Raw genomic sequence first — 26,784 nt, forward strand, 5'->3', positions numbered from 1 at the left:
AAATTCACATAAGGGTTTTGAGCAGGGGAGTGGTAGGATCCAAATAAACATGATCTGACTTAAATTTTACCAAGTATTTTTGCCACTGTGTAGAAGAGACTAATTTGTGCCATAGGAAAACAAGAGTGGAAGCAGGGAGACCATTTGCAACCTCCAGGTGAGAGATGATAGTGACTTGGCGTTAGGTAGCAAAGAGCCAGTTGGGGTAGGATCAAGGAGGAATCAAGAACTTGGATTAGGACATGTTAGATTTCAGATACCTATAACCATCCAAGCAGAGATGTAGAATTGGTAGTTGGATATACAAGTCTGGCTATGGAGAGCATTTAGGTGAGAGATAGGCATATTTGAGAGTTCTCAGCATATAGAGAGTATTAAAAGCTATGTGAGGGAAGTGGATATGGCTCAAGCAATTTAGCTCCATCTACCATATAGGAGATCTAGGGTTTGATGCCCAGGGTCTCCTGGTGAAGGCGAGCTGGCCCACACAGAGTGCTGGCCTGCTTGGAGTACGCACAGGAGCACTGGCCCACGTGGAGAGCTGGCACGGCAAGATGACGCAACAAAAAGAGACACAGAGGAGAGATAATAAGAGACGCAGCAGACCAAGGAGCTGAGGTGGAGCAAAAGAATGATTGCCTCTCTCCCTCTCTGGAAGGTCGCAGGATCAGTTCCTGGAGCCACCTAATGAGAATACAAGTAGACACAGAAGAACACACAGAAAATGGACACAGAGAGCAGCCAATGGAGGGAGGAGGGAGAAAGAAAGAAATAAATCTTTTTAAAAAATGGCTGTGTGATCGTTTGAGATGATGTTCAAGCACATAAGTTGGGGAAATGAGAATAACCCAGCAAACAGAGTTCCCAAAAGCAAAGGAAAGAAGGAAGTGTGTTTCTAAATTGGAAAAGTGTTCCGTGATGTCAGGTGTTAACTGATAGACTCAAATGAGGCCTGAGAATTGGTCATTTAGAAGAAATTTATGAGTGGTAGTGAAGAAAGATTGATGGGAATGAATTCTAGAGAGAATGGAAGGAGAATTGGAGACAGAAGATGTAGACAAATCTTTTAAATAAATTTGCTATAAAAGGTCAAAGCAGGTAGTAACTAATAGCAGATGTGGGGTCCAGAATGGGTGGAGAATTAAAGCATCTGTATTCTGATAGCAGCGATTAAGCAGAGGAGAAAGAAATCGACAAGTCCAATGAGATAAGGAATATGGGAAGAATTACTTTGAGTGGAAAATTTGTTTAGTGCACAAAGAACAGAAAACTTTCATGTAAGAATATATGAGTACAAATGCTAGGTATTAGCTGATGTGGTAGAATGCTAAAAGTTCTCTTCTTAATGCTTCTATTTCCTCATTGAAATAGGAAGCGATATCATCAGTTCAGCGTGAGGAGTAAAGAGGTATTTAAGGAAAGAAGAGAAGGAATGAAATAGTCATCTGGGAGAGTGAATGCGGTTGGGAAATATACTAAGCTCCCACTTGAGTTTATTAGTCATGAACTCTTCAGCATGGTTATGTATTTTTAGCGTGTTCCAATGTCCATCTACTACATGTCTAGGCATGTAGTAGATTGTGTTGGATTTTGCTCACCTTGGAATTTTGCCAGAAGTACATTGAGGGTGAGGACACAGGGTTTGAAGGTGTACAAGAAAGTAACTTCTTTATAAGTATGGATAGTGTACCATATAGCTAAGTGTTGGATCTCAGTGAACTAGATTTTGCTTTTCATAATTAACACTTAAAATACTTTAGATTTCATAATTTATGCCATTCAAGTACTTTTTTTTTGTTTTTTTACCTGTAAGGCTCATGCATTCTCTATTATTTTGCTCTGAATAAGAAAATACTTATTTTGTAAATTTTCAATTAAATTTTTTTTGTTTTCTTTGGTAGGCCCTTTTTCATGGAAAGTTTATCGATACTGGTTTCTCTTTACCATTCTACAAGCGAATGCTAAGTAAAAAACTTACTATTAAGGATTTGGAATCCATCGATACTGAATTTTATAACTCCCTTATCTGGATAAGGTTTGAAGATTCTTTTTTTTCCAACAAGATTCGTTTTTTTCCTGAAATCCATTTATACATTTTGTTAATTAGTGAATATATTTTGTTTCGTTCAGAGACAATAATATTGAAGAATGTGGCTTAGAAATGTATTTTTCTGTTGACATGGAGATTTTGGGAAAAGTTACTTCACATGATCTGAAATTGGGAGGTTCAAATATCCTTGTGACTGAAGAGAACAAAGATGAATATATTGGGTAAGGTGATGCTTTATTTATTTTTTAAAGGTTTATTTATTTCTCTCCCCTTCTGCCCCATTGTGTGCTCTCTATGTCCATTCACTGTGTGTTTTTCTGCATCTGCTTGCATTATCCAGTGGCACTGGGAAACTGTGTTGCTTTTTTTGTTGCATTGTCTTGCTGCGTCAGCTCTCCTTGTATGCAGTGCCACTCCTGGGCAGGCTGCGCTTTTTTCATGCAAGGTGGCTCTCCTTGCGGGGCGCCCCTGCATGGCACAGCACTCCTTGCACATGGCAGCACTGTGTGTGGGCCAGCTTACCACATGGGTCAGGAGGCCCTGGGTATCAAACCCTGGACCCTCCATATGATAGATGGACGCTCTATCAGTTGAGCCATGTCCGCTTCCCAAGGTGATGCTTTATTGACCTTAATTTTTAGAACTACTTCCATATTAGAACTAACTCCTCCTCTATCTATATCCTTAAATTCATCCCTTTCTTCGTCCTCTGGGAAAGTGTTCCACATTTATTCCCTCTTTCACTTATCTTTTTCAATCATTTGTCCTCTATTCTTTTTCATTCTACTCATAAACATGCTTGAAAAGTACTCCAAAACTCAGGTGTACCAAAAAAAAAAGAAAGAAAAAAAGAACTTCCCTTGCCTCTGACGTAAATTTATTGTGTGGGCGGCGCCATTCCTGGGCAGGCTGCACTTTCTTTCGCTCTGGGCGGCTCTCCTTACGGGCGCACTCCTTGTGCGTGGGGCTCCCCTACGCGGGGGACACCCCTGCGTGGCACGGCACTCCTTGCGCGCATCAGCACTGCGCATGGGCCAGCTCCACATGGGTCAAGGACCTCCCATGTGGTAGATGGACGCCCTAACCACTGGGCCAAGTCCGTTTCCCTGACATAAATTTATTTGATCTCCTTCCCAAGAGTTCCAGCATTCTTTACAGTGACCTCCACTTTCATGCTGTCAGCTTCTTACTGTCTGCTCTGCCTTCTGCCCTCACCATACTACTATAACTGCTCTCTTAAAGGTTACCATTTAATTTTCAATTTCCAGATAAAAAATCATAAAATATTGGCACTAATAGGGTCTTTAGAAAGACTGGACCCGCCTCTTCGTTGCTGGACGAGGAGACTGGGGCTCTGTTGGGGAGTAGCAAAACCAAGTCTAGAACCCAGATGTTGACCATGAGTCCATTGCTCGTATCCTATTGTATGTTACACTTCCCTTTTAAGCTTACTCTTTCATATTGCTAAATACAACCTCAATTTTGAAACTTTCATGTTCTCTTGAATTCTGTGATCCCCTACCACCCTGATTGTCTTTATGATGGTTCCCTAAATCTCCATTTCCTAAATGTGGTTATTTTCCCAAGGTTCTGTGTGTTCAACCTTCTTCTCTAAATATTCTGACATCACAGCTTCAATTTTCAGTTAAAGTTATGTTTGAACTTTAGAATATAATTTTCATCTGCCAGCCAGGTAGATTCAAACTTTCAGTTAAGGGCCTGATAATAAATATTTCAGGCTTGTGGGCCACATATAGTGTCTGTTGCAACTCCTCAGCTCTGCTGTTATAGTTAAGCAGTGAGAGCCATAGACGATCTGTTAGATAAAGGTTGCTCTTTTCCAATTAAAAGTATTTCTGGAAACTGAATTTCGATTTCATGTCATTTTCATCACAAAATACAATTTTTAAAATAATTTTCAACCTTTTTTTTTTTAATGTAAAGACTCTTTCATACCCATCAACTGCACAACTATATCCTTCCACATTATCATAGATTGTGCCCATATGGGAAATAATTGTAGGAATTGTCATGAATTACATTGCAATGAAAGATACAGGCCATTATATAGCTTATCATAATTTACAAAATTGCACAGGAGAGAGTGTAAACTACAATGTAAACTATAATCCACACTTAGTGGCAATGTTCCATAATGTGTTCATCAATTGTAACAAATGTAACACACTGATGAAGGGTGTTGTTAATGTGGGAAAATGTGGGAGGGGCAGGGAGTGGGGTATATAGGAATCCCTTATATTTTTGTCTGTAACACTTATATAATCTAAGTATCTTTAAAGAAAGTTTCTCAAGTATATATATAAAAAATGTAAAGACTGTTCTTAGCTCACATGCTATACAAAAACAGTGGTGGGCCAGAATTGGCCCAAGGCCATTAGTTTGCCAACCCATGAACTACTAGATGACCCATCTCAAAAGTAATGTGTCCAAAATCAAATTTCTCGTATTTTCTATTGCTTCTTCTTGACCTATTTCTATCAGTGGTATTACCATTCTCACCCTCTTTTTCACTTGGATACTAGGTGTTGTCTTTGTCTCTTCCTTTCATAAAAAAAGTATGTATAAAATATTAGGGGTGACTTTTTAAAAATCTTTGTTTCAGTAACAGAATCATATAAATGCTACTCAGTAACTCGATCTATCAGTTGAGATAGATATAACTCATTGTCTAACAGCAAAATAAGTTACGGTTTATCTATTCTATATTAGCCATTTCTGTTACTAGGGGTCATTCAGGTTGTGTCCAATTTGGGCCACTACAAATAAGGCACCAGAAAATCTCCTTAAGCATGAATCCTTGAATCCTTACACCCAGCTACTTTTGTCTTTGTTGGGTATATTCAAAAAGTAAAATGCTAAGTCAGAGAGTTTTTAACAGATACTGCTGTTATTTTGCTAAACCATCTTAACAATCTTTTCTTCGTTTCTTAATCTGAAAATGGCCAAGGCTTTTCATTTTGTCATCTGTCATGTCTTTCTGCTTATTGAATTAAATGTAACCTTCTTAGCTTGGCATTCTAGATATCTTGCTCCCTGTTTTTCTGCTAAACCTGTTGTCTCCAGATGGGGGAATTACCAATAATGGATTTTCTTCTTTATAAACCGTTGTGTTTTCTGAGCTGAGGTATTTTTGTTTTGTTTTGTTTTGTTATACAGTGAACATCTGTGATACTTATCAGGAAAAACAGTGAAGCCCTTTACATTTTGAAGAAATTAAAAGGTAGTACATAAGGGCCTGGGCTTTCTATATTTAAGCCTTAAATCTTCTACAAGATCCAACAATAATTATTAAATAGCACCAACCTCGGGGGTTTTTTTGGTTTGTTTTTTGTTTGTTTTTTCTTTTTAATGTTATCAGTGGTTCAAATATCAAAAGTAGTTTAAATAGAATTTCATCATATAAGATTTATATATAGTTTGCTAATTTGAACTCTGTACCTTGCATTAAGTTAACCCCTATTTTAAAAAGTACCTCTATAGTATCTACTACATAACTGTTGATATCTAATCCTGAACACAGCAGTTTTTTGAAGATTTCATTTCAGTCTCTGAAACAGTAACAGACTCTAATCTGGTTTATTAATTTTGTGCTTTACAGTTATATGATAATACTTTTCTTTTTGTGATACCATGTTTTCAATTCACAAAATAGGTCCTCAGTGAATCTATGTGTCAGTGAATGTTAGAAACATGTTTAAATTGTGAGGATCCAAAATGGGAAGGGAGCTATTCTTCAGGAGGAGTCAAGAAAGTTCTTCATAGGAATTCATATGTAAGTTTGGTCTTAAAGAGTTTAAAAGAGCTTCCCTGGTAGAGGGTGAGCTTTTCAGGAGGGTAAACACAGCAGGAGCAGAGGAATCGAGGCATTAAAGGGCTTATTTGTCCAGGGAATCTGCATGTACACTGCTGTGGCAAGGGTACGAGATGGTGAGAAGTAGTGATCAGATAGGTGGCTGGGATGGTAACCAGTGTGCGGTCATCTACAGAGACTATGTATTTTTTTAATATAATTCAAAGAAACCTGGGTTTTTGTTCTAAATTATAAGTCATCAAAAACAAATTGAAAACAAAATGGGATGATCAGAATTTTGGGGGGAGGGAAGTAATTCTGGCATGTAAGTGGAGGATGAATTGGGTATGACAGAAGGGGGTATTGCTGGAGCCTTGGAGACCAGTTAAGTGGTTTTTCACTTGCCTGATAGTGAGATAATTATAGAACTGGATGGAACAGGGCAGAGGCAGTAGAGATAAAAATGAGAGGAAGGATTTTTGAGGATGTTACAGGGATAGAATGGACAGATTTGGTGATTAATTATATATAAGTCATACCTTGGTAATTGATTGCTTTGAAACTTGTTGAATTTGGTACTAGACACATTTTGACATGAAAATTTTGTTCTGGGACATGTCGCTTGTTTCATATTTGACGTGTAAGCTAGAACTTGTGAGTGTTGGTTGCTTCGTGACTCACTACCCTTTTCAGCTGAAACAAAGGGGCACACATTAATCACACCGTATCACTTGCCCTGTGCACATCCCATTGTGGTCTTAGATTAGCTTCTATGGTCATTTTGTGTATTTTTGCAGTTTTTTCTCATCATGGGACCTAAGAAATTGAGTAGTGATAGCGCTGAGCAGAAAAGAAAATTACTTTGTACACCATTGAGGGGAAAAAAAAGGAAATAGGTAAATCTGAGAGCAGTATTCACATTAGTGATCTTGCTAGGGAATACTATATGCCTAGAACAACGGTCTCCACCATCATTACAAATAAAAAAGTGATTAAAAAAAGGCTGATGTTGCAAAAGGAGTTAAAGCAATAACAAAGCGGTATCCCCAGACACTCAAGGAAGTTGAAAAGCTGCTATTTGCGTAAATGAGAAGCAGTTAGCAGGCCACAGTGTATTGGAAGCCAGGTACATGAAAAAGCAAAAATCTTGCATCCTCATCTTTTGAAAAACAAACCAGAACCCAGTGATGTGAGTGTTGAAGTTTTTAAGGCCAGCCATGGCTGGTCTGGTAATTTTAAAAAGAGGACCGGCATCCGTAGGGTTGTGAGGCATAGCGAGGCGGCAAGTGCTAATAAAAAGGCTGCTGAATGAATTAGTGAATTTCAAAACTACGTAGAGGCTGAGGGTTTTATTCCCCACCAAATTTTTTTTTTCATGTATAGAAAATGTATTTATTTTCTTCTTTATTTTCTTTTAAATGTTACATTCAAAAAATATGAGGTCCCCATATACTCCCCACCCCACCCCTCCCACACTAACAACCTCTTCCATCATTGCGGTACATCCACTGCACCTGGCGAATACATTCTGGACCACCGCTGCACCACTTGGACAGTGGTCCACACGTAGTCCACACTCTCCCCCAGCCCACCCAGTGGGCCATGGCAGGACACACGTCCAGCATCCATCCCTGCAGCACCACCCAGGACAACTCCAAATCCTGAAAATGCCCCCACACCATATCTCTTCTTCCATCTCCCTACCATCAACAACCACTGTGGCCACCCTCTCCACGTCACTATTACAATTTCTTCCATTACTAATCACAATAGTTCCCCTGTAGAACACCAATAAGGCCACTCTAATCCATACTCTATTCCTCCATCCTGTGGACCCTGGGATGGTTTGGTCCAGTCCCCCTCTACATCAAGAGGGACCTTAGATTCCATGTGGATGATGGATGCAGTTCTCCTGCTTGCAGCTGTAGGCACTCTTGGTTCCCTGGTGTGGTGGTTGACACTCTTCACCTCTCTGTCAGCTGGTCAGGGTAAGTCCAAGAAACCAGAAGGTAGGAGCTGCCAGTCTGCTGAGGCCCAGGGCCTGGCCGTCACATGGACAGTCCAGAGATTCAGGTCTCCTGAGTTTACACAAACCCAAACGCCAACCACAGATCCAGTAAAAGTAACAGAAGAGGCATGTGTAGAAAGGTCATATCTGAGTCCAACTCCATCACACTCAAGAACACAAACTCCAAAGTAGGGCCAACTGACATGGCCCTAAACTCCAGAGCCATCTGCCATGACCACAGAACCTGTGGGTCTCTGTAGCCCTCAGGAGAGCCAAGCACCTGGGTTTCCATCTACCTTGGCTGTCTCTGGTATCCTTCTAAGGCGTGCATAAGCATCACCTCTCTGATGACCTCCTGACTCTTTTTTTGGAGACTCATAGCCATATAAACTCAATTGTCCTTTCCATTTCCCCCTTTTATCCAGAGTCAAAAGCAGTTTTTAACATCTGTTATTACATGTAGGCTGAGATACTCTGCCAGTCTGAGTTGACCCCTTTATTCAAGATCTTTTTCTAGTTACATCATCAGCTGGTCCCCACCAAATTTTTAACTGATGAGACAGGAGTTTGTATAGGAAAAAAAATGCCAAGTAGGACCTACATCACAAAAGAGAAGAAGGCCTTACCAGACCACAAACCAATGGAGGACAGGCTCTCTTTATTGTTGTGTGAGAATAATGCTAGTGGGGACTTAAAACTCAAGCCCTTACTAGTCAATCACAGTGAAAACCTGCGAGTTTTCAGGAAGCATAATGTCATAAAAAGCAAACTCCCTGTGTTAAGGAGGGCAACAACAAAGTTTGGGTTACAGGGCAATTTTTCACTGAGTGGTAAATGAAGTGTTTGGTCCCTCAGTGAAAAAATATTTGCTGGAGAAAGACTTGCCCTTGAAAGCTCTCCTACTTCTGGACAGTGTGCCTGCCCACCATCCAGGCTGGGCGGATGACTTACTGGAGGAACTCAGCTTCGTCACTATAAGGTTCCTGCCCGCAGCACTACTCCTCTCATCCAGCCCATGGACCAGCAGGTTATTTCACACTTCGAAATGTTGTACACCAAGGCTTTTTTCCAGCAGTGCTTAGAGATCACCTCTGATACCCTTTTGATTCTCATAGAATTCTGGATGGAGCATTTGAATATCCTGCACTCTCTTAACTTTACTGATAAGGCCTGGAATGAAGTCTCTTATAGGACAATGAAGTTGGCCTGGAAGAATTTGTGGCACAGAGAGACTTCAAGGGGTTTGAGGTTGACCCCAAGCCTGCAGGTACAGAGGGTGCAGTTGTGCAGGATATTGTACCTTTGGGCCAATCCATGGGTCCGGAGGTCGATGCTGCTGATGTTGAGGAGTTAGTGGAGGAACATCGTGAAGAGCTCAGCACTGCGGAGCTGCAGGAACTACAGAAGGAGCAGCAACAAGAGGTAGCTGAAGAGATTTCTTCAGGTGAGGAGGAGATAAGGGAGGATGTCCCCAGTTCCTTGATGAAAGAAATGTCTGCAAAATAGGCAGAAATTCAAAACTTTGTGAAGAAGTACCATCGGGACAAAGCTCTGAAAGCTCTGACAAGCAGAAATACGAATTTATTGAATGATCAAACAATTTCACACTTTTGAGGAATTCTGAAAAGAAGACAGAAGCAGTCCTCATTGATAAGTTTTTAGTGAAAGTGACAAAGAGTGTCAGAGCCTGTGGTACAAATTGAGAAAAGGCAGAAAAGGGAGAGAACACCTGAAGTGCAAGTGCCCGATGTTCTATTTGGAGGGTGACTCTCCTTCCAAGCAACCTCTCCTCACCACTCTCCTCCCACCATCCATTAGGCCATGCACTCTTCTCAGTACAGGTAAAGTGAAGATTCTATTTTACTTAATATAAGTATTCCTTTTTAGATTTATTTCTCGTGTTAGTAATTTTTAGATTTATTTCTCATGAAAAGCAGTGATATACAGCCCTGTCTCTTTACATATTACCTTAAAATGTGCATTGTCTTTGGTTTGGGAACACATTAAATATATTTACATTACTCCTTCTGAGAAAAATTTGTTTAGTACTTGTTTTTGGTATCATCATGCCTCCCCAAACCCTGTTATTGATGAGTGCCAAGGTACCACTGAGTGGGGAAAGAAAGTAGATGAAATACGTGATGATCGAGTTTCTAGATTGATTGACATTGGATGTGTGTATTAGTCAGCCAAAGGGGTGCTGATGCCAAATATCAGAAATCTGTTTGCATTTATAAAGGGTATTTATTTGGGGTAGAAGCTTACAGTTACCAGGCCGTAAAGCATAAGTTACTTCCCTCACCAGTCTGTTGCCGTGTGTTGGTACAAGATGGCTCCAGATATCTGCAAGGGTTTAGCCTCCCTCTTCCTGTTAAAGCTCCATGGTCCCAGCTTCTTCCAGTAGCATCTGTGGACTGGGATTTTGTCTCTCTCCCAGGGCTCATTCCTCTCCAGGCTCAGCTGCTTTGGTCTTTCCACAAGGTCAGCTGTAGATTCTCAGGAGCTCTCTCTCCTGGGGCCTCTGCCGTGTCTATGGAGCCATCTCTATTCCTCTGTGTTCTTCTCCTATGTGTTTACTTCCCAGGGTTCTAGCATCCAAAACTCCAGCTAACTCCTGTAACTTGTTTTCTCTGTGAATCCCCATCCCCTTCACCAAGGGGGCAGGGACTCAACGTCCTACTGACGTGTCCAGTCAAACCCCTAATCATAATTTAATCAAGTGAAAGTGAAATTTCTGAAGGTAATACAATCTAATACACACAGGGGAACAGACCAATTTACAAACATAATCCAGTATCTATGTTTGGAATTCATAAATAATACCAAATTCCTACAGTAGCAGGGCCTCCAAGGAGAGGTGACCTATAAATATTTTAATCTTAGGGAAGAAGGATTTGGGAGTTTAAGAATTACTAGCTTTTATTTGATAGTTGATAAAACATCTTTGAGAATGAATAGGTAGAAGCAAAAAGAAGAGAGAGATCTAAGTGACATCAACATTTATGGAATAGTGAAACCAATGAAGGAGACAAAGGAGCAGTAGACAAAGCCAAAATCAGAAAGAAGCGTTATTGCCGGACCAGAAAGAGTTGACTGAGAAGAGAGGCTGCTAGTGTCAGATGTAACAGAAGTTCATGTAGCATGAACAATGAAAAGAGGACACTGGGCTTGGCCTGAGAGGCTCCTTGGTGACATTTGTAAGGAATGTTTTTTTTTTTTTTTAATTCTGTGCCGGTGGGGGTCTGTTCTGTGGGGTGTGGAAAGCCAAAATACAAGAATTTAAAATTTGGATGAATAGGAGGTGAAACAGTGAATATAGAGTACTAATACACATGATAGAAAGAGAGGAAGAGAGAGTAGTAGTTAAAGAGACACTGGGTTTAGAAAAAGGATTTTTAGGAAAAGCTTGATCTGAGCACCTTTGTGGGCAAATGGGAAAAAGAATAGAAAGGTAGAGTTGAGAGCATGGATGAAGTGGGGTTGGTTAATTGATGAAGAAAAGTTTTGGAGGCACCAAGAAGGAATATAATTAAGACTACATGTTGAAAGGTCTGCTTCAGAAAATAATAAGGCTAACTTCCTCTAATCTTTTTTGTTCCACGGACCCTTTTGCCAGTCAGGTGAAATGAATATTACTGTAACTTACTTACTGCATGCATTCATAAGGAAATGCTAGATTTCAGTTAGAGTTCAGAGAAAATAAATATAAGTTGATTTTTTTCAATTCAAGTTCATAGACCACCTGGTTAAGAACCACTGTTCTAGAACATAAGGAGTTAGAAATGAGATTCATGTGTATAAATTGGCTTTCCTATTACCTGCTAATATGTGTGGTTGCTCATTAGGTAGTGTGTTCTGTTCCTCCAGATCCATCTGCTTCTGGAAACTCCTCAGAGGTTTGGTGTCACCAACAGATTTTCTTCCTTATTTCTTTATCATACTTCTCTACTCTATATTTGCTTTCTCTGTCTCCTCAGAATGTATTGTTTCCAGCTTAAATCATTTCTTCTATTGTGCTTTGAAATTTCAGCAAGTAAAGAATTTCATCTCCAGCTTTACATCTTTTCAAACAAAGGGACCAAAAATCTTAGAAAAGCGCATGACCCTTAGATTATTGTTGCATGTTATTGAAATAATCCCCTGCTTCCCTGATGTGAAGGCTTTGAGTCAGAGTTCTTGGTTCTCCCTTAGCACATTGCTTTGGTGGAGGGAGAGCCTAACAGTAGGCATTCCCTTATGTCGCTGTACAGTATTTGACATTAATTGTCCAGATATGAACAGGTAGTAAGTGCCAGGATTTGGCAGTCATTCAAGAAAAGAACTCCTAGTTTATTTTGAAAAGCGTCCCTTTTTTTTTTTTTTAAGATTTATTTATTTCTCCCTCCTCCCCCTGTCGTTGTCTGCTCTCTGTGTCCATTCGCTTTGTGTTCTATGTCTGCTTGTCTTCTCTTTAGGCGGCACCGGGAACTGATCCTGGGACTTTTCAGAGTGGGAGAGAAGTACTCAGTCTCTTGCACCACCTCCATTTCCTGGTCTGCTGCATCTCTTACTGTCTCTGTTTCTCTTTTTGTTATGTTATCTTGCTGCACCATCATTCCAGCATGGGCCAGCAATCCTGCATGGGCCAGCTTACGTCTTGGGCCAGCTCGCCTTCCCCAGGTGGCCCTGGGAATCAAACCCTGGACCTCCCATATGCATCCCTTTTTTATAGGTACTGATGTGCTAAAATAAAATTTCCTCATGTTGAAGCATGGATTAATTCTAAAATTACCTACATACAAACATACATTTATGTGTGGATGGAATTTTTAGAAAAAGAGAAGGAATTTTGGAAGTCTTTGATGTTTCTTTTTTTTTTTTAAGATTTATTTATTTATTCATTTTCTCTCCCCTTTCCCCCCCCCCACCCCCCTGACCCCGGTTGTCTGTTCTGTGTCTATTTGCTGCGTCGTCTTTGTCCGCTTCTGTTGTTGTCAGTGGCATGAGAATCTGTGTGTGTTTCTCTTTTTTTTCTTTTTCTTTTTTTTTTTTGCTGTGTCATCTTGTGTCATTTCTCCATGTGGGCGGTGCCATTCTTAGGCAGGCTACACTTTCTTTGGCGCTGGGCAGCTCTCCTTATGGGGCGCACTCCTTGCGCATGGGGCTCCCCTATGTGGGGACACCCCTGCGCGGCAGGCACTCCTTGCGCGCATCAGCACTGCACATGGGCCAGCTCCGCACGGGTCAAGGAGGCCGGGTTTGAACCGCGAACCTTCCATGTGGTAGACGGACGCCCTAACCACTGGGCCAAGTCCACCACCTTTGATATTTCTAAGCCTTTCACTTCTCATAAAAATTACGTATTTTTGAATACCTTCTTTATTTTCAGTTTAATGACAGAATGGCGTTTTTCTCGAGGAGTACAAGAACAGACCAAAGCTTTCCTGGATGGTTTTAATGAAGTTGTTCCTCTTCAATGGCTGCAGTACTTTGACGAAAAAGAATTGGAGGTTAGACTCTTTTATTATGCTATTGTTTGGTATGTTTGTACTTTGCAGAAGCATATATCCATGGTGATGGCATGAACACAAAAATCATCAGTCAGAGCTAGCTGTTAGCAAGTAGAGAACCCTATTAGGTATAATTTTGGTAACTTTCTGAAATCCTAGATTATTAGTCAATTGCCCCCAGTCACATTTTTAAGTCATGAGCTCTTAGTGGTCTTAACCACATTTGCACTTGTTAGGAATATATCAGGAATCCTTCAAGTCTTCTTTTCCCGTGTAGTTTAGAAATACTATCAGGGCTTTAGGCTAATCCATGACATTTCTTCTCAGCTCCCTTTGGGTACAGTATTTTGACTTTAGCCATGTCACGTCCTGTAATAAGGGACTTGGTTCATTGATTTAATCAAATGTACATATGAAAAATAAACATTTTAAACTTTATACAGTAATAGTCTTTTTTAGAAATTAGTCTAGCAAGTCTGACTGACCTGGGAAGTATATGAAAAGGACTCTGTGTCTGACATATGTAGACTTTCTCTGAATCTGGATAACATCCCTTTCTTATCAGGTTGCTTGTACAAAAATTAGCAGAAACGTATTAGAAGCACAGCATGGATGATATTTTTTAGAATATTATTTATTTTTTTAATCACAGACTTCATTAAGAATCCAATGAAAGTTAAAAAGTCTTATTACATCCTCAAAGTGCATACCTCTAAAATACTTCATACTCCTGATTAACACTATCTTTAGAGGTATGCCCAGTGAAAGAGAAATAAGTTATGGTGAAAATCTGGCCTTAGAAGAGAGGTAAAACTAAAACAACAGATCAAGAAATAATATGAATAGGTACATATTTTATTATAGCCCTTGACAGTGATTACAGTGTTCTCACATATATCCCTATGAAATAGGTAGGCTATATTTAATTTTCTTTTACATATAGGAGACTGGAGCTGATTTTGGTTATTGATTTGTCCATAGCTTGTTGTGCAAAGCTGAAAGAAAATACAAGTTTTTTGGGTTTTTTTTCTTTTTTTTTAATATATATTTTTTATTAGAGAAATTGTGAGCTTACAAAATAATCATGCATAATGTTTGAATTCCTATACATCACCCTTCCACCAACACCTTCCATTGTTATGGGACATATGTTACAGATTATGAAAAAACATCATCAGACTAGTATAACTATGGTCTATAGCATACACTTGGTATATTTTTTACATTCTCCCCAATTGTTAACACAGTACCTTCTTTCACATTAATGCAGAATATTTCAATATTAATATTAACCGTGGTCCATAAGTTACATTAATTGTATTTTTCCCATGCTTTGCCATATTCTTACCACCTTATAATAGTGATATACATCTGTTCTAATTCATAGAACAATGTTCTTGAACCTGTACTATTAACCACAATCCTCATCCACCTCCAGGTTCACTATGTTATTGTTAGTTTTTCTTGGATTTTCATTCCTAATCTATTCTTTATTGTACTTCCATTCACTGTCTCTTTCAACCATGAACAATACCACAATAATGGTTATTTATGTCATTCACGGTAAAGGTTACTTGTAATGATGCCCCTTTTTATAGGTTAAAATCTGTTTAGGCGGTGGACTTGGCCCAGTGGTTAGGGCATCTGTCTACCACATGGGAGGTCCGTGGTTCAACCCCCAGGAGCTGGCCCGTGCACAGTGCTGATGCGCACAAGGAGTGCCCTGCCACGCAGGGGCATCCCTGCGTAGGGAGCCCCACGTGCAAGGAGTGCATCCTGTAAGGAGAGCCTCCCAGCGCTAAAGAAAGTGCAGCCTGCCCAGGAATGGTGCCACACACATGGAGAATTGAAACTACAAGATGTCACAACAAAAAGAAACACAGATTCCCATGCTGCTGACAACAGAAGCGGACAAAGAAGATGCAGCAAATAGGCACAGAGAACAGATAACCGGGGTGGGGGGGAAGGGGAGAGAAATAAATAAATAAATAAATAAATCTTTAAAAAATCTGTTTAAACTTTTCAGAAAATATAACAGTCATTCTTTATAAAAACTGTCACCACACTAGGAATAGAAGGGAGCTTTCTCAGTTTGATAGAGGGCATCAACCAAAAAAATCTACCTCTAATTCATTCTAAATAGCAATATTTTGAATACTTCCCCCTTGAGATTAAGAACAAAACAAAGATGTCCATCCACTCTTAAAACTCTTTATTCAGAGATAACAGCATGATTGTCAGCTTAGAAAACCCTAAGAAATTTACCAAAAAGCTACTAGAGGTAATAGTGAATTTAATATGGCTACAAGGTACAAGGTCAATAATTTTTTAAAAATTCAATTTCTATGTATTAGCAACAATCACTTGGAAAATTGAAATGAACAAATTTAACAAAAGACATGTAAGGCCTAGATACTAAAGAAATGGTCAGAAAAATTAAAAAGACCCAAGTTTAGTGGAGAGATATACCATATGATAAATTGGAAGACTCCACATTGTTATGTGTTCTCTCCAAATTGATCTGTATATTTAATAAAATTGCAGTCACCATCCCAGAAGAATTTTTTTGGTAGACATTGACAAGCTGATCCTTAAATTATAAGGAAAGAAACAGGATCTGGAATAGCCACAATGATTATGAAAAAGGACAAGAATTTACACTACCTGATTTCAGGACTTCTTATAAAATCACAATAATTAAAATTGTGAAGTGTTGATGAAAAGATAGATAAATAAATTAGTGAAACAAAATATTCCAGAAATATAGATCCACACCTATATTGTCAATTGATTTTCAACAAAAGTGCTAAGATATCACAGTGGGGAAAAGGGTGAGTCTTTTCAACAGATAGTGCTGGATCAACTAGATATCCATGTGGAAGAAAATAAACCTTGACCCCTACCTCACACAATAAACAAAGATTAATTTAAAATAAATTACAGACTTCGCTGAAAAGAAAACAGAAAATCTTGGTATAGGCAAAAGTTCTTAAGGAGAACACAAATGCACAATAATCCTTTAAAAATTGATAAATTTCAACTTTATCAAAAGTAAAAATGTCTGCTCTTTACAAGACACCTTGAAGTAATGGGGGAAACTGCTCAGATAAAGATCCTGCATACAGAATAATAACAATTCTTATAACTGAAGAAGACAAATTTTTAACGGACAAAGACTTGAACAGACACTTAACATAAGAAGGTAGAGGGCAAATAAGCACATGAATAGAGATGCTCAACAGCATTAATCTTGGGGAAAATGCAAATTTTTTTAAGGTTTATTATTTTTGTGGTGCTGAAGATTGAACCTGGGATCTCCTATGTGGGAAGCCAGTGCACAACCATTGAGCCTCATTGGCTCCCTGGTAAATCAAGTTAAAACTAAATGCGATACCACTCTGGGATAGTGTTAATAAAGTTTCTTATAATTTAAACTTACATGAAATTATGACCTAGCACTTCCACTGATAGGTATTTACCCAATAGAAATGAAAACATATGTCTACACAAAGACTTGTACATAAATGTTCATAACAATTTTGTTCATAAAAGCCAAAAATTCATATAATGGAATACTACTCACCAAAATGAAAGAACAAAATGCTGTTACACTCACCAACATAGCTGAATCTCAAAAACAGAAAAGAGTGTGTGTGTGCACATGCGCAGATAAAAAGAAAGGCAGGCAACCAGTATACACACACATATATATATGTATTTGACATATATACATATGTGTATGTCATTCTCAAAAAGATAAAATCCAATAATCTATAGTGAAAGAAAGCAAATTGTTGATTGCCTAGAGTCAGATATATTTTTGAGGGGTTGAGGGATTTGGCTACAAAGGGGCATGATGGAAATCTTTTACTCTTTATGTGGTAGTGGTTACACATGTATACAACTGTCTGTCAAAACTCATGTAATATGTACTTAAAATATGCATTTTATTGCATGTAAATTATAGCTCAAAGTTAATGAAAGAAAAAAGTTTTAAAATAGGAGAGGTATTATATCATATATTTTATTATACCTAAATTAGTTTTCATTCTGCATGTGATAAGCTGGGGTTATTTGAAAATTTCATATGTGTAGAATGCTTTATTCCCAGTGGATGGACGGATAAATAACAGGAGGTTAGTATACTTCCCATTTTTAAATCTATAAGACAATATAGTTTTTTTTTAAGTTATGTTTGAAACTAATCAACAATCTGGATACCCAATTTGAAATGTATTTATGATAAAAGGGATATGCTTTTCAATGCAGCTAATTTTTCGATAAAAAATAGTTTTCTAAGCGTTGCCTTCAGTTTGCGCTACCAAAGACTTATGCACATTGCCACAAGGTTTGTTGGCTTTGCTTACAGTGATCATTACTTGTCATGCACTTAGCTGTTCATATAGTTATGCCACATGCATAGCTGTACATTAGAGAATTACAATCATGTGATTATTATCTTCACCAAATACTTATTGTTTCATTTCCCAGGTTATGTTATGTGGCATGCAAGAGGTTGACTTGGCAGATTGGCAGAGAAATACTGTTTATCGGCATTACACAAGAAACAGCAAGCAAATAATTTGGTTTTGGCAGGTATTTGCTCTTATCTTTTGAAACAAAGTACTCAAAATGTTCTCTAAACAGTGCTTTAAAAAATAATTTATTTCTTAAATTGAGACTGCTTTTGGACATAGCTTTTAGTCTTCCAATTGTAAATCAGAAGTAGTGTGAATACTTGTTAAAAGCGTTTTCCATTGATCCTTTTGACTGTCTTCCTAAATGAAGGAACAAATGGTAGACGGTAGAATCTTTTTTAAGCTAGAGCATTTTTTTCCTAGTGGTATCACAATATTCTATAAATTCCAGTTTATTTTAAAAGTAAATGAAGAAGTCTGGGAAAGTGTGTTTTTAATAACAAAGTAAATGCAGATACTTTTCCTCTGAAGGTGATAATATAGTAGAGAATTAGAATAATCAAGGAGATATAATCCCTAAAAATTTATTTTTATGGTTTGTGCTTTGCCTTAAACTGTAGTAGGATGGTCCCTGGGCATTGAAGTATTCCATACTAATCTTGAAGCACATTTTATTTTAATAGACTCGGATTTTTAAAATTCTGTTTTATTTTTTATGGGGTTTTTTTGTTTGTTTTTTGTTTTTTAGAATTTAAAATCTCTAGGCCAGGAATATACTTCATTTAAATATTCTTCTACTAATTGAGACTCTTTTGAACAACTTAGTGACTAAACTTTTGGTTTCCTTCTACTTAATTTGCTTCACTTTCAGGTGAAAGGGAAGCCTGGGTTGTTTTTTATTTTTATTACTTCAGAAAGATTTTTCTGAAAGTTGCATCTTTTTATAAGGATATGTGTCATGTGCTTATTGCTTAATACTTTAAAGAACTATGACACTTTTAGAAATTTATCCCATAGATAATTACTTCAACATGTACAAAAATAGGTAAATACCAGGTATCTAATACAACAGACTTTTGGTGTACTAACAGACTTAGCATGCTACTTAGTGTACTTTGGTACAATAACAACCAAAATGCTCATTAGAAGAGGACTGGTAAATAAATTATAGTATATCCATTTCTGTACCTTGGAGTCATTCTTTTCTTTTTTTAAAATGTTTAAAATGCAAATGAATAAAAATGTTGGAGAAAATACTTTTCACTAAATTATGGGGGGTAAAGCAAAATGCTATACAGTATGTATCATGCCATTTTATTTAAAAATGTAAATGCTTTATAGTAAAAGTATTGCTAGTATATGACTATAGCTTCTCTGAAAAGGTAGTCAGAAAAACTGGCAACAAATTCCAGAGGTAAAGACGGAAAAGATGCTTTTTAAATTCTGTAGCTTTCTATTAACTTTTGAATTGTCATATGCATCTTATACCTATTATAAAAGACAATAAATATACAAAAAGATAGAGTAAGTCCATTTGCAAGCCTAAAATACCTGAATTATATTAACATGCATACAGTATTTTGCAGGTTTCTGATCTCCCCTTTTAGGCTCTTTACTAGCTCCATTACTCATTTGTGTTCCTTGACTTTCCATTTGGACATTTATTATCTGTAGCCATAAGGAGCTTAAGTTTAGTGTCAGATTAGTCCAGATGAATGGTTTTGTTTTCTGATCCAGGTTTGTTTTAGAGAAATTGATTAAGATTATGCCAGCCTTGGTAATAAGCTCTGTTTCTTATGTCCTGGTGAAATCTGTGCCTTGATAAAATTCTGCAGTGGGACATTATTGATGATGTTTTGTTCTTACCTTTAGCTAAAGTTTATTCCATATTTTTAAGATTCATTTTTACTCTCAGATTGCTCCCTAAGTTCCTTACCTTCTGTTATAAGATACACAGACCTGTCTCCCAAATTGTAAGATGTATAATAAATTAACAATTCAAATCAGTATTTTATCACATCTATCCATTTATATCTCTGTTTGAAAAGAACTAGTCTGTGAACTAGATATTTTGAGAAGAATGTGTACTTTGGCTTTTCATGTATCAGGAATAACACAAAGAAATGGTGTTTGATGGAAGAAAACATCAGAAACTGATGGGGCAATCGGGAGGTATTTGTTTTCTATGGCTTAAAGAGAGGATTGGTAGTTGACTTAAGGTAGGCTAACATAGTGATTTAGACTTCATGCAGTTAGTTGTTCTTATCTTAGTTCTGCTTCTTATTAATAGTTTGGGAAGGACAAATTATTTAACCTCTCTGAGCTTCCGTTTCCTTATATGTTCTGTGGGGATGATGATTATAGTACCTTTCCCATAGAATTGTGGGGGTTAAATACACAAAAAGCATATGGCACAGTGCTTGGCAGGAGTCCTCAACAGATGACAGTTATTATATTATAATCCACTGTCATCCATCCTAGCTGCATATGCACTCTTAGCATTTACACCTTAGGCAAGTGATTTAACCTTTCTAAATATGTCCTCTGTAAGCTGAATGTAATAATAGTGGCCATTTTATAGTAGTGTTATATAGGAATCCTAGAGGGAGAAGAGAGAAGGGGAAGGGGGCAGAAGGAATGATGGAGGAAATAATGGCTGAAAACTTTCCAACTCTTTTGAGGGACGTTGATATACATGTCCAGGAAGCATAGCGCACCCGGAACAGTATACATCCTAATAGGCCTATCCCAAGACAGATACTTAACAATTGTCCAGTGCTCTAGACAAAGAGAGAATACTGAAAGTAGCACGGACAAGGGAAGCTTGATAAGATTAAGTGCTGATTTCTTACCTGGAACCATGAAAACAAGAAGGCAGTGGTATGACATAGTTAAGGTACTAAAAGAAAAAAACTTCCAGCCAAGCATTCTGTATCCAGCAAAGCTGGCATTCAAAAATGAGGGAGAGGCAACAGACTTGGCCCTGTGGTTTGGGTGTCCATCTACCACATGGGAGGTCTGCAGTTCAAACCGCAGGCCTCCTTGACCCGTGTGGAGATGGCCCATGCACAGTGCTGATGCGCGCAAGGAGTACTGTGCCATGCAGGGGTGTCCCCCGCGTAGGGGCGCCCCATGCGCAAGGAGCGCGCCCCGTAAAGAGAGCCTCCCAGCGTGAAAGAAAGTGCAGCCTGCCCAGGAATGGCGCCGCACACACGGAGAGCTGACACAACAAGATGACGCAACAAAAAGAAACACAGATTCCTGTGCCGCTTACAACAACAGAAGTGGACAAAGAAGACGCAGCAAATAGACACAGAGAACAGACAACTGGGGTGGGGAGGGGGAGGGGAGAGAAGTAAATAAATAAATAAATTTTTTTTTAATGGAGGAAAGGTCAAAATATTCATAGATAACAAATTAAGAGAGTTTGTCAATAAGAAACCTGCCCTTCAAGAAATAGTAAAGGGAGTTCTGCAGGTTAAAAGGGAAAAAAAGGAGAGAGAGTTGGCAGAGAGTGTAAGAATGAAGATTATTGGTAAGAATAATAAAAAGATAAAGAGAAATAAAAACGTACAACATATATAATCCTATAGAAAATATGGCTAATGTAGGTAATACAGGGATTAATTGAAGTGAGATTCATAGTGTACTACGCACAGTACCTAGCCTTAATTAATGAAAAATACTGCAACCTTTTTTATCATGTCTTTTGAACCAGTTTCAATGCTGATTATAATTTAACTTTCTTTAAACTATCTGTATTTCATTATTGAAGATATTTCACATTTATATTAAAGTGAGTATGATTTTATTACACAGTTTGTGAAAGAGACAGACAATGAAGTAAGAATGCGACTATTGCAGTTTGTCACCGGAACCTGCCGTTTACCTCTTGGAGGATTTGCTGAGCTTATGGGTAAATGCACTTTTTCTGTAGATAATTTTGAATAATAGTTGCTCTTTGGTATACAGTAGACTTGAATGTGATGAATCTTCTGTATTCTAGGGCTTCTATGAGAAGGACAAATGAAACATCAAATGTATTTAACAAATAAGTCTTCTCATATAACCTGTTTGGCCATTGCTTTTGCATACTGGGGTCATTGGCAGGGAACAAATATTTATAGAGATACTTACCTTTCTACTGATGTAATTCTTATTGTGGGGTCTCTACAACAATCCATGCAGAGGCAGGCATCTTACATTGTGAATCTCTTCTTTAGTTTATCAGTATCATTCACATGGCTTTGTTTGTAGTATGTCCTTTTACTTAACTAGTTGTCCAAAACAAAAAAGTTTAAAGATAAATTTTGTCTTACTCTCCTCTTTTAGGAAGTAATGGACCTCAAAAATTTTGCATTGAAAAAGTTGGCAAAGATACCTGGTTACCAAGAAGCCACACGTGGTAAGTATAAGAATCCTAAATAGGAAGGTAAAAACCAGAAAGAATAGTTTTGTGTTTTTTTTTTAAGATTTATTTATTTATTTATTTCTCTCCCCTTTCCCCCACCCCGGTTGTCTGTTCTCTGTGTCTGTTTGCTGCATCTTCTTTGTCTGCTTCTGTTGTTGTCGGCGACACGGGAATCTGTGTTTCTTTTTGTTGCATCATCTTGTTGTGTCAGCTCTCCGTGTGTGCGGCGCCATTCCTGGGCAGACTGCACTTTCTTTCGCCCTGGGCGGCTCTCCCTACCGGGCGCACTCCTTCCGCGTTGGGCTCCCCTATGCGGGGGACACCCCTGTGTGGCACAGCACTCCTTGCGCGCATCAGCACTGCGCGTGGGCTAGCTCCACATGGGTCAGGGAGGCCCGGGGTTTGAACCGCAGACCTCCCATGTGGTAGACGGACGCCCTAACCACTGGGCCAAGTCTGCTGCCCCAGAAAGAATCTTTTGTTGAAATATATAAAATCTAGTATTAACTGCTTACTCATTAAAATATAATTTTACTTTTAAGGATAGTCTGATTAATATAGCATTCTATAAACTAAACACTTTGGAATGATTTCTAGTTATTTAATGGAAATATTTGAGAAATGTGATAATTGAATCAACAAATATTTATTGAGTACCCATGATATGTGAAATAGATAGATGTGCTCCCTGCCTTTTACAAAGTTTGTACTCCATGTTAGGAGCACACATGATAAACAGGTAAACTAACAACTAGTTACAATTTCTGTAAAGTCCATTGGTGCTGTGATAAGAAAATGCCTTGGGGGGGATTCCTTCTCTAAATTGAGTGTCAGAGCCTTCTTGAAAAGTATACTGTTTAGGTGAAGTTTGACTAATAACATACTGTGGGAAGAAACAGAACAGGAGCATTCTTTGTACACTTGGTCATTTACAAAGACCCTGAAATGGGAAATAGTTTTTCAAGGAAATGAAAGATGCCTGGTATAATTGGAATTTAGTGAATCAAGGGGGAGGAGCATGAGAATTTGGATATATAGGAAAGGATTAAGTGATGTAGCACTTTATGTTTATTATAAGGAATTTGGATTTCAACCTAAGGACAATTAGAAGCCTTTGAAGAGTTTTAAATAACAAGTAATGGAATTCAAGAAAAATCATTACTGGCAACAGTGTAGAGAAGAAATTGGTTGCAAGGATAAATGAAGGGATCTTAATTACAGAGCTCTTAAATAGTAATCCAGACAAAAGATGATTTCCTAGAGATCAGCAGTTCTTTCAGAAAGTCAGAACTATTTCCATACTAAGTTCCACTGAGATGGTGCAAAAGCAGTGGAGGATATAACTTTTGGGGCCTTAGTAAATGTCAAGGCAGTGGCATCAAACTCATCTCATATTCTGACCTATCATACACTTGTATTGTAAACAAAAGAAGCCAACATCATTGAAGAGTGTTATGACGTAGTAAGCATTATTAGTGTCATTAAATCTGATTATATGTCTGTTTAATATAACCTGTTTGATTATGCCTTTAATATTCTGTGTGACAGAGTGGGAGGTATGCATGAACCACTTCTACACACCAGAGAATGATGGTTTTCTTGAGGGAAAGAAAACTCTTGGGCAGTTGTTTGAGTGGAAAGCTGAATAGGCTTGCTTGGTTCTTTGTTTTTTGTTTTGTTTTTCATCTTTTTTTTTTTTTAAGATACATAGATAGCTTGCTTGTTTTTAATAGAACACCGTTTTTACTTTAAAGAATGATTGACAGACACAATGTGTTTATTTGGACTTGTTTATTTCACAGACATTTTCTTGAAAATTAATGACACAAGCCTGTCACTTCAAGGAAAACAACAGACATCATTTGTTGGCAGTGATAAAAGTTAAGCTTTCAAGCAAAATATAGAATTTTGGAAAACATGTATGTGCTACTATGAACAGCCTCCCAAGACTTTTTTCTAATGAGATTGGGTGTTAAGAAGTGAATTTCTTTCTAGTATTTAATTAAATGCATCAACATTTGGGAAATCTGTAATTCATTGAGCCAGTCTTTCTAAATGACCATTGCACATTATAAAATCATACCTGGGTTAAAGATCCATTCAGAGTGCAGGATAAGCCAATGGATTTTAATGTTGTAACAGTATAAAAAGTTCTTTGATATTTCAGGCTTTATATTGCAAAATAACTTCGTAGAGTTTAATATGGTATCAAAGAATAATAACACGCACAGTTATCTTGAAAAAGTAATTAGAACACTTCTCCATTTTCAACTATATATATATATATGTATGGGGTCAGATTTTCGTATATTTAAACCGAAACAAAATAGTGGAGCAGATTGAATGCAGAAGTAGATATGAGAATTCAGATGTGTCTTCTATTAAGCCAGATGTTAGTGGTAAAAATATAAAAGCAAGGCCTCTGTCTTCATATTTTTCTTTTTTGGAAAATAGCCCTTTTTCATTAGGTTATGTTTTTATTTCAAAATGGATCAATGTTTTAATTTCTGAGTTTCAATTTCTAATATGGTAAATATCAATAAATATAACCCACATAAACAAATGCTCTTTGGTGATAGGGTCAAGGTTAAAACATCTGGGAATCACTTGCTCATATCAAAGTGGTGGATCCAGTAGAAAGGGAGAGATTGTTGAGGCAAGAGAGAGTTAATAACCAAAGGAGGAAAATCCTTAAGATGAAAAGAATTGGGCTTCTGAGTACAGGTTAAGGAATTGGCCTTTGATAGAAACAAGAATATTTCCTTTGTTGTAACAAGAAAGAAGTTGAGGGTAATTATAATGATGGACTGTGGATAAAAAAAGAAGGGACAGGAAGAGGCTGAGGACAAGACAGGTTGGTGGGAAAGTTATGGGTTAATAAGTTGGAATTTTAATTGAAATAAACTAGAATGACAAATGGTCGGAGAATACTTTTTTTTCTTTTTTGATTAGTGAATTTCCTTGACTGGTGATGGCGAGGGGTCAATAACTGAAGAAAAGTAGAGGAATAAGCTACTGAAGACAAGAAGGGCAAGGAACTGGGAGGCCATAGCATTGCATGTCATACTTGTGAATGAGAGGACTATGAACCAGATGCCAAAGCTTTCTGTTAATGAAAAGAATATAACCAAGAAGTCAACAGATGATTGCGTTGTATTCAGAGAGAAGGTTGCATTGTTGGATGGTTTGTGCCTCAGAGAAGAAGAATTTTGTTTATATGGCAGTGGGGAAATGGTATGTTTCAGGTTAGCCAGATTTCAGTTAAAGCAAGAAAGGAGCTAAGACTAAGAGAATGCACATCATAAAAATAGAAGTTCAAAAGAGTAGATTGGAAAGATCTGAGATGGAGGACAGGGTTGAGGATTTGATTCAGATCAGGCGCAATGCAGATCAGTATTAGGATGAGTGTTTAGGTGATAATGGATATCCAGAAAGGCTTGCATTGTTAGCAGTGCCTAAGATGTACAGTGATATAATCTATTGATGATTCTCAGAGAAATGGAGGGCAGTGAGTCCTACTGTTGTCATCTCCAGTACTTTGTTTACGGATGTGGGAGATGTGGGGGCTGTCATTCCTCAGGCTCTGTACAGTGGTATAGCAAGTCAGCTGTTTTCCTTAAACTACAGGGGAAATGTATTCATTTCTTTCTATTACATAGACAAGAAAGTTGAAGTAGCAAATTTGATCTTGTGTGTGAGCACACACATGTCAGACTTAAAGCTACAACTGAAACTTAAAACTCCAAAATGATACACGGTAAAATTTTTTAAAAATTAAAGATGAATGGATTTTAGTATGTCTGTGTACTTTTGCAAACCAGCACAAAACATGATTACTATCTTAGAACAACCCTATTGGATATTTTGAAGTAATCCGTTTTGCTATTCAGTTCAGCTCAACATTTACTAAGTATCTACTATATACAAAGTAAGTGATCATTGTTATGAGAGTACAGAGATGACTGTCGTGATAGATTTTAGAATCTAGTGGTAGAACACAATCAATCATAATACAGAGTAAGTAAATGCTATAATAGAAATAAAAAGAGCTTATGAATAAGGGCATTATTAAGTCTATATGAAATATTGAAGGAGAACTTCTTGGAGGAAATTTGGACCAATCCTTGATGGCTGAGTGAGATTTTCATAGGAAGAAAAGGGTATTCCAGACCACAGGATCCACAAGAGCATGGTCAGAGAAACAGAATAGTGGTCGGCTTAGAGAACATGAAATAAATTGATGGGGCCTATACACAAGAGTATAGGCTCTTTCTTCCCAAAGCAAAAATGGGAAGCCAGCAAAGATTTTTGAAGAGCGGCATAAATTGACATATCTTTATATAACAGTACCTCTGATGATATAATGGTAGATAGGTTGTGGAGAGGTTAAAAAAAAAAAAAAAAAAAAGTTGGGCTTGGGTTTGAAACAGAAAGCTCCCAAGTCCGGCCAGCCATCAATAAATCATTTTTCCTTCTCAAAATCATTCCTGAGTCCTGGCTTCTCTATACGCAAATAATTGAACCTCTTGTCAACTTCTGCATCATCAATGGGGGCTCATCTGGGATTGCAAACAAAGGCCCAAGACAGTAGCATTTT

The 26,784-nt window shown here is 37.9% G+C and overlaps 1 protein-coding gene across 6 annotated transcripts in view; it reads left to right on the forward strand.

Moving 5' to 3' along the window:
* WWP1 (WW domain containing E3 ubiquitin protein ligase 1) overlaps nt 1–26,784 on the forward strand; it is a 139,788-nt gene that overhangs the window by 108,107 nt on the left and 4,897 nt on the right. For 5 of the 6 annotated variants that reach the window (XM_012518097.4, XM_012518098.3, XM_004474756.5 and 2 more), the window contains 6 exons: nt 1,902–2,035; nt 2,131–2,271; nt 13,238–13,358; nt 17,850–17,954; nt 21,596–21,692; nt 22,109–22,181. In XM_012518097.4, the coding sequence (XP_012373551.1) occupies nt 1,902–2,035; nt 2,131–2,271; nt 13,238–13,358; nt 17,850–17,954; nt 21,596–21,692; nt 22,109–22,181 (671 nt within the window). Of the gene's footprint in view, nt 1–1,901; nt 2,036–2,130; nt 2,272–13,237; nt 13,359–17,849; nt 17,955–21,595; nt 21,693–22,108; nt 22,182–23,989; nt 25,107–26,784 lie in introns of those variants that run through there. The other variant, XM_058275692.2, reaches the window with a different exon arrangement.

Source organism: Dasypus novemcinctus, chromosome 14 (assembly GCF_030445035.2).
Source record: "Dasypus novemcinctus isolate mDasNov1 chromosome 14, mDasNov1.1.hap2, whole genome shotgun sequence".
NCBI classification, from domain to species: domain Eukaryota; kingdom Metazoa; phylum Chordata; class Mammalia; order Cingulata; family Dasypodidae; genus Dasypus; species Dasypus novemcinctus.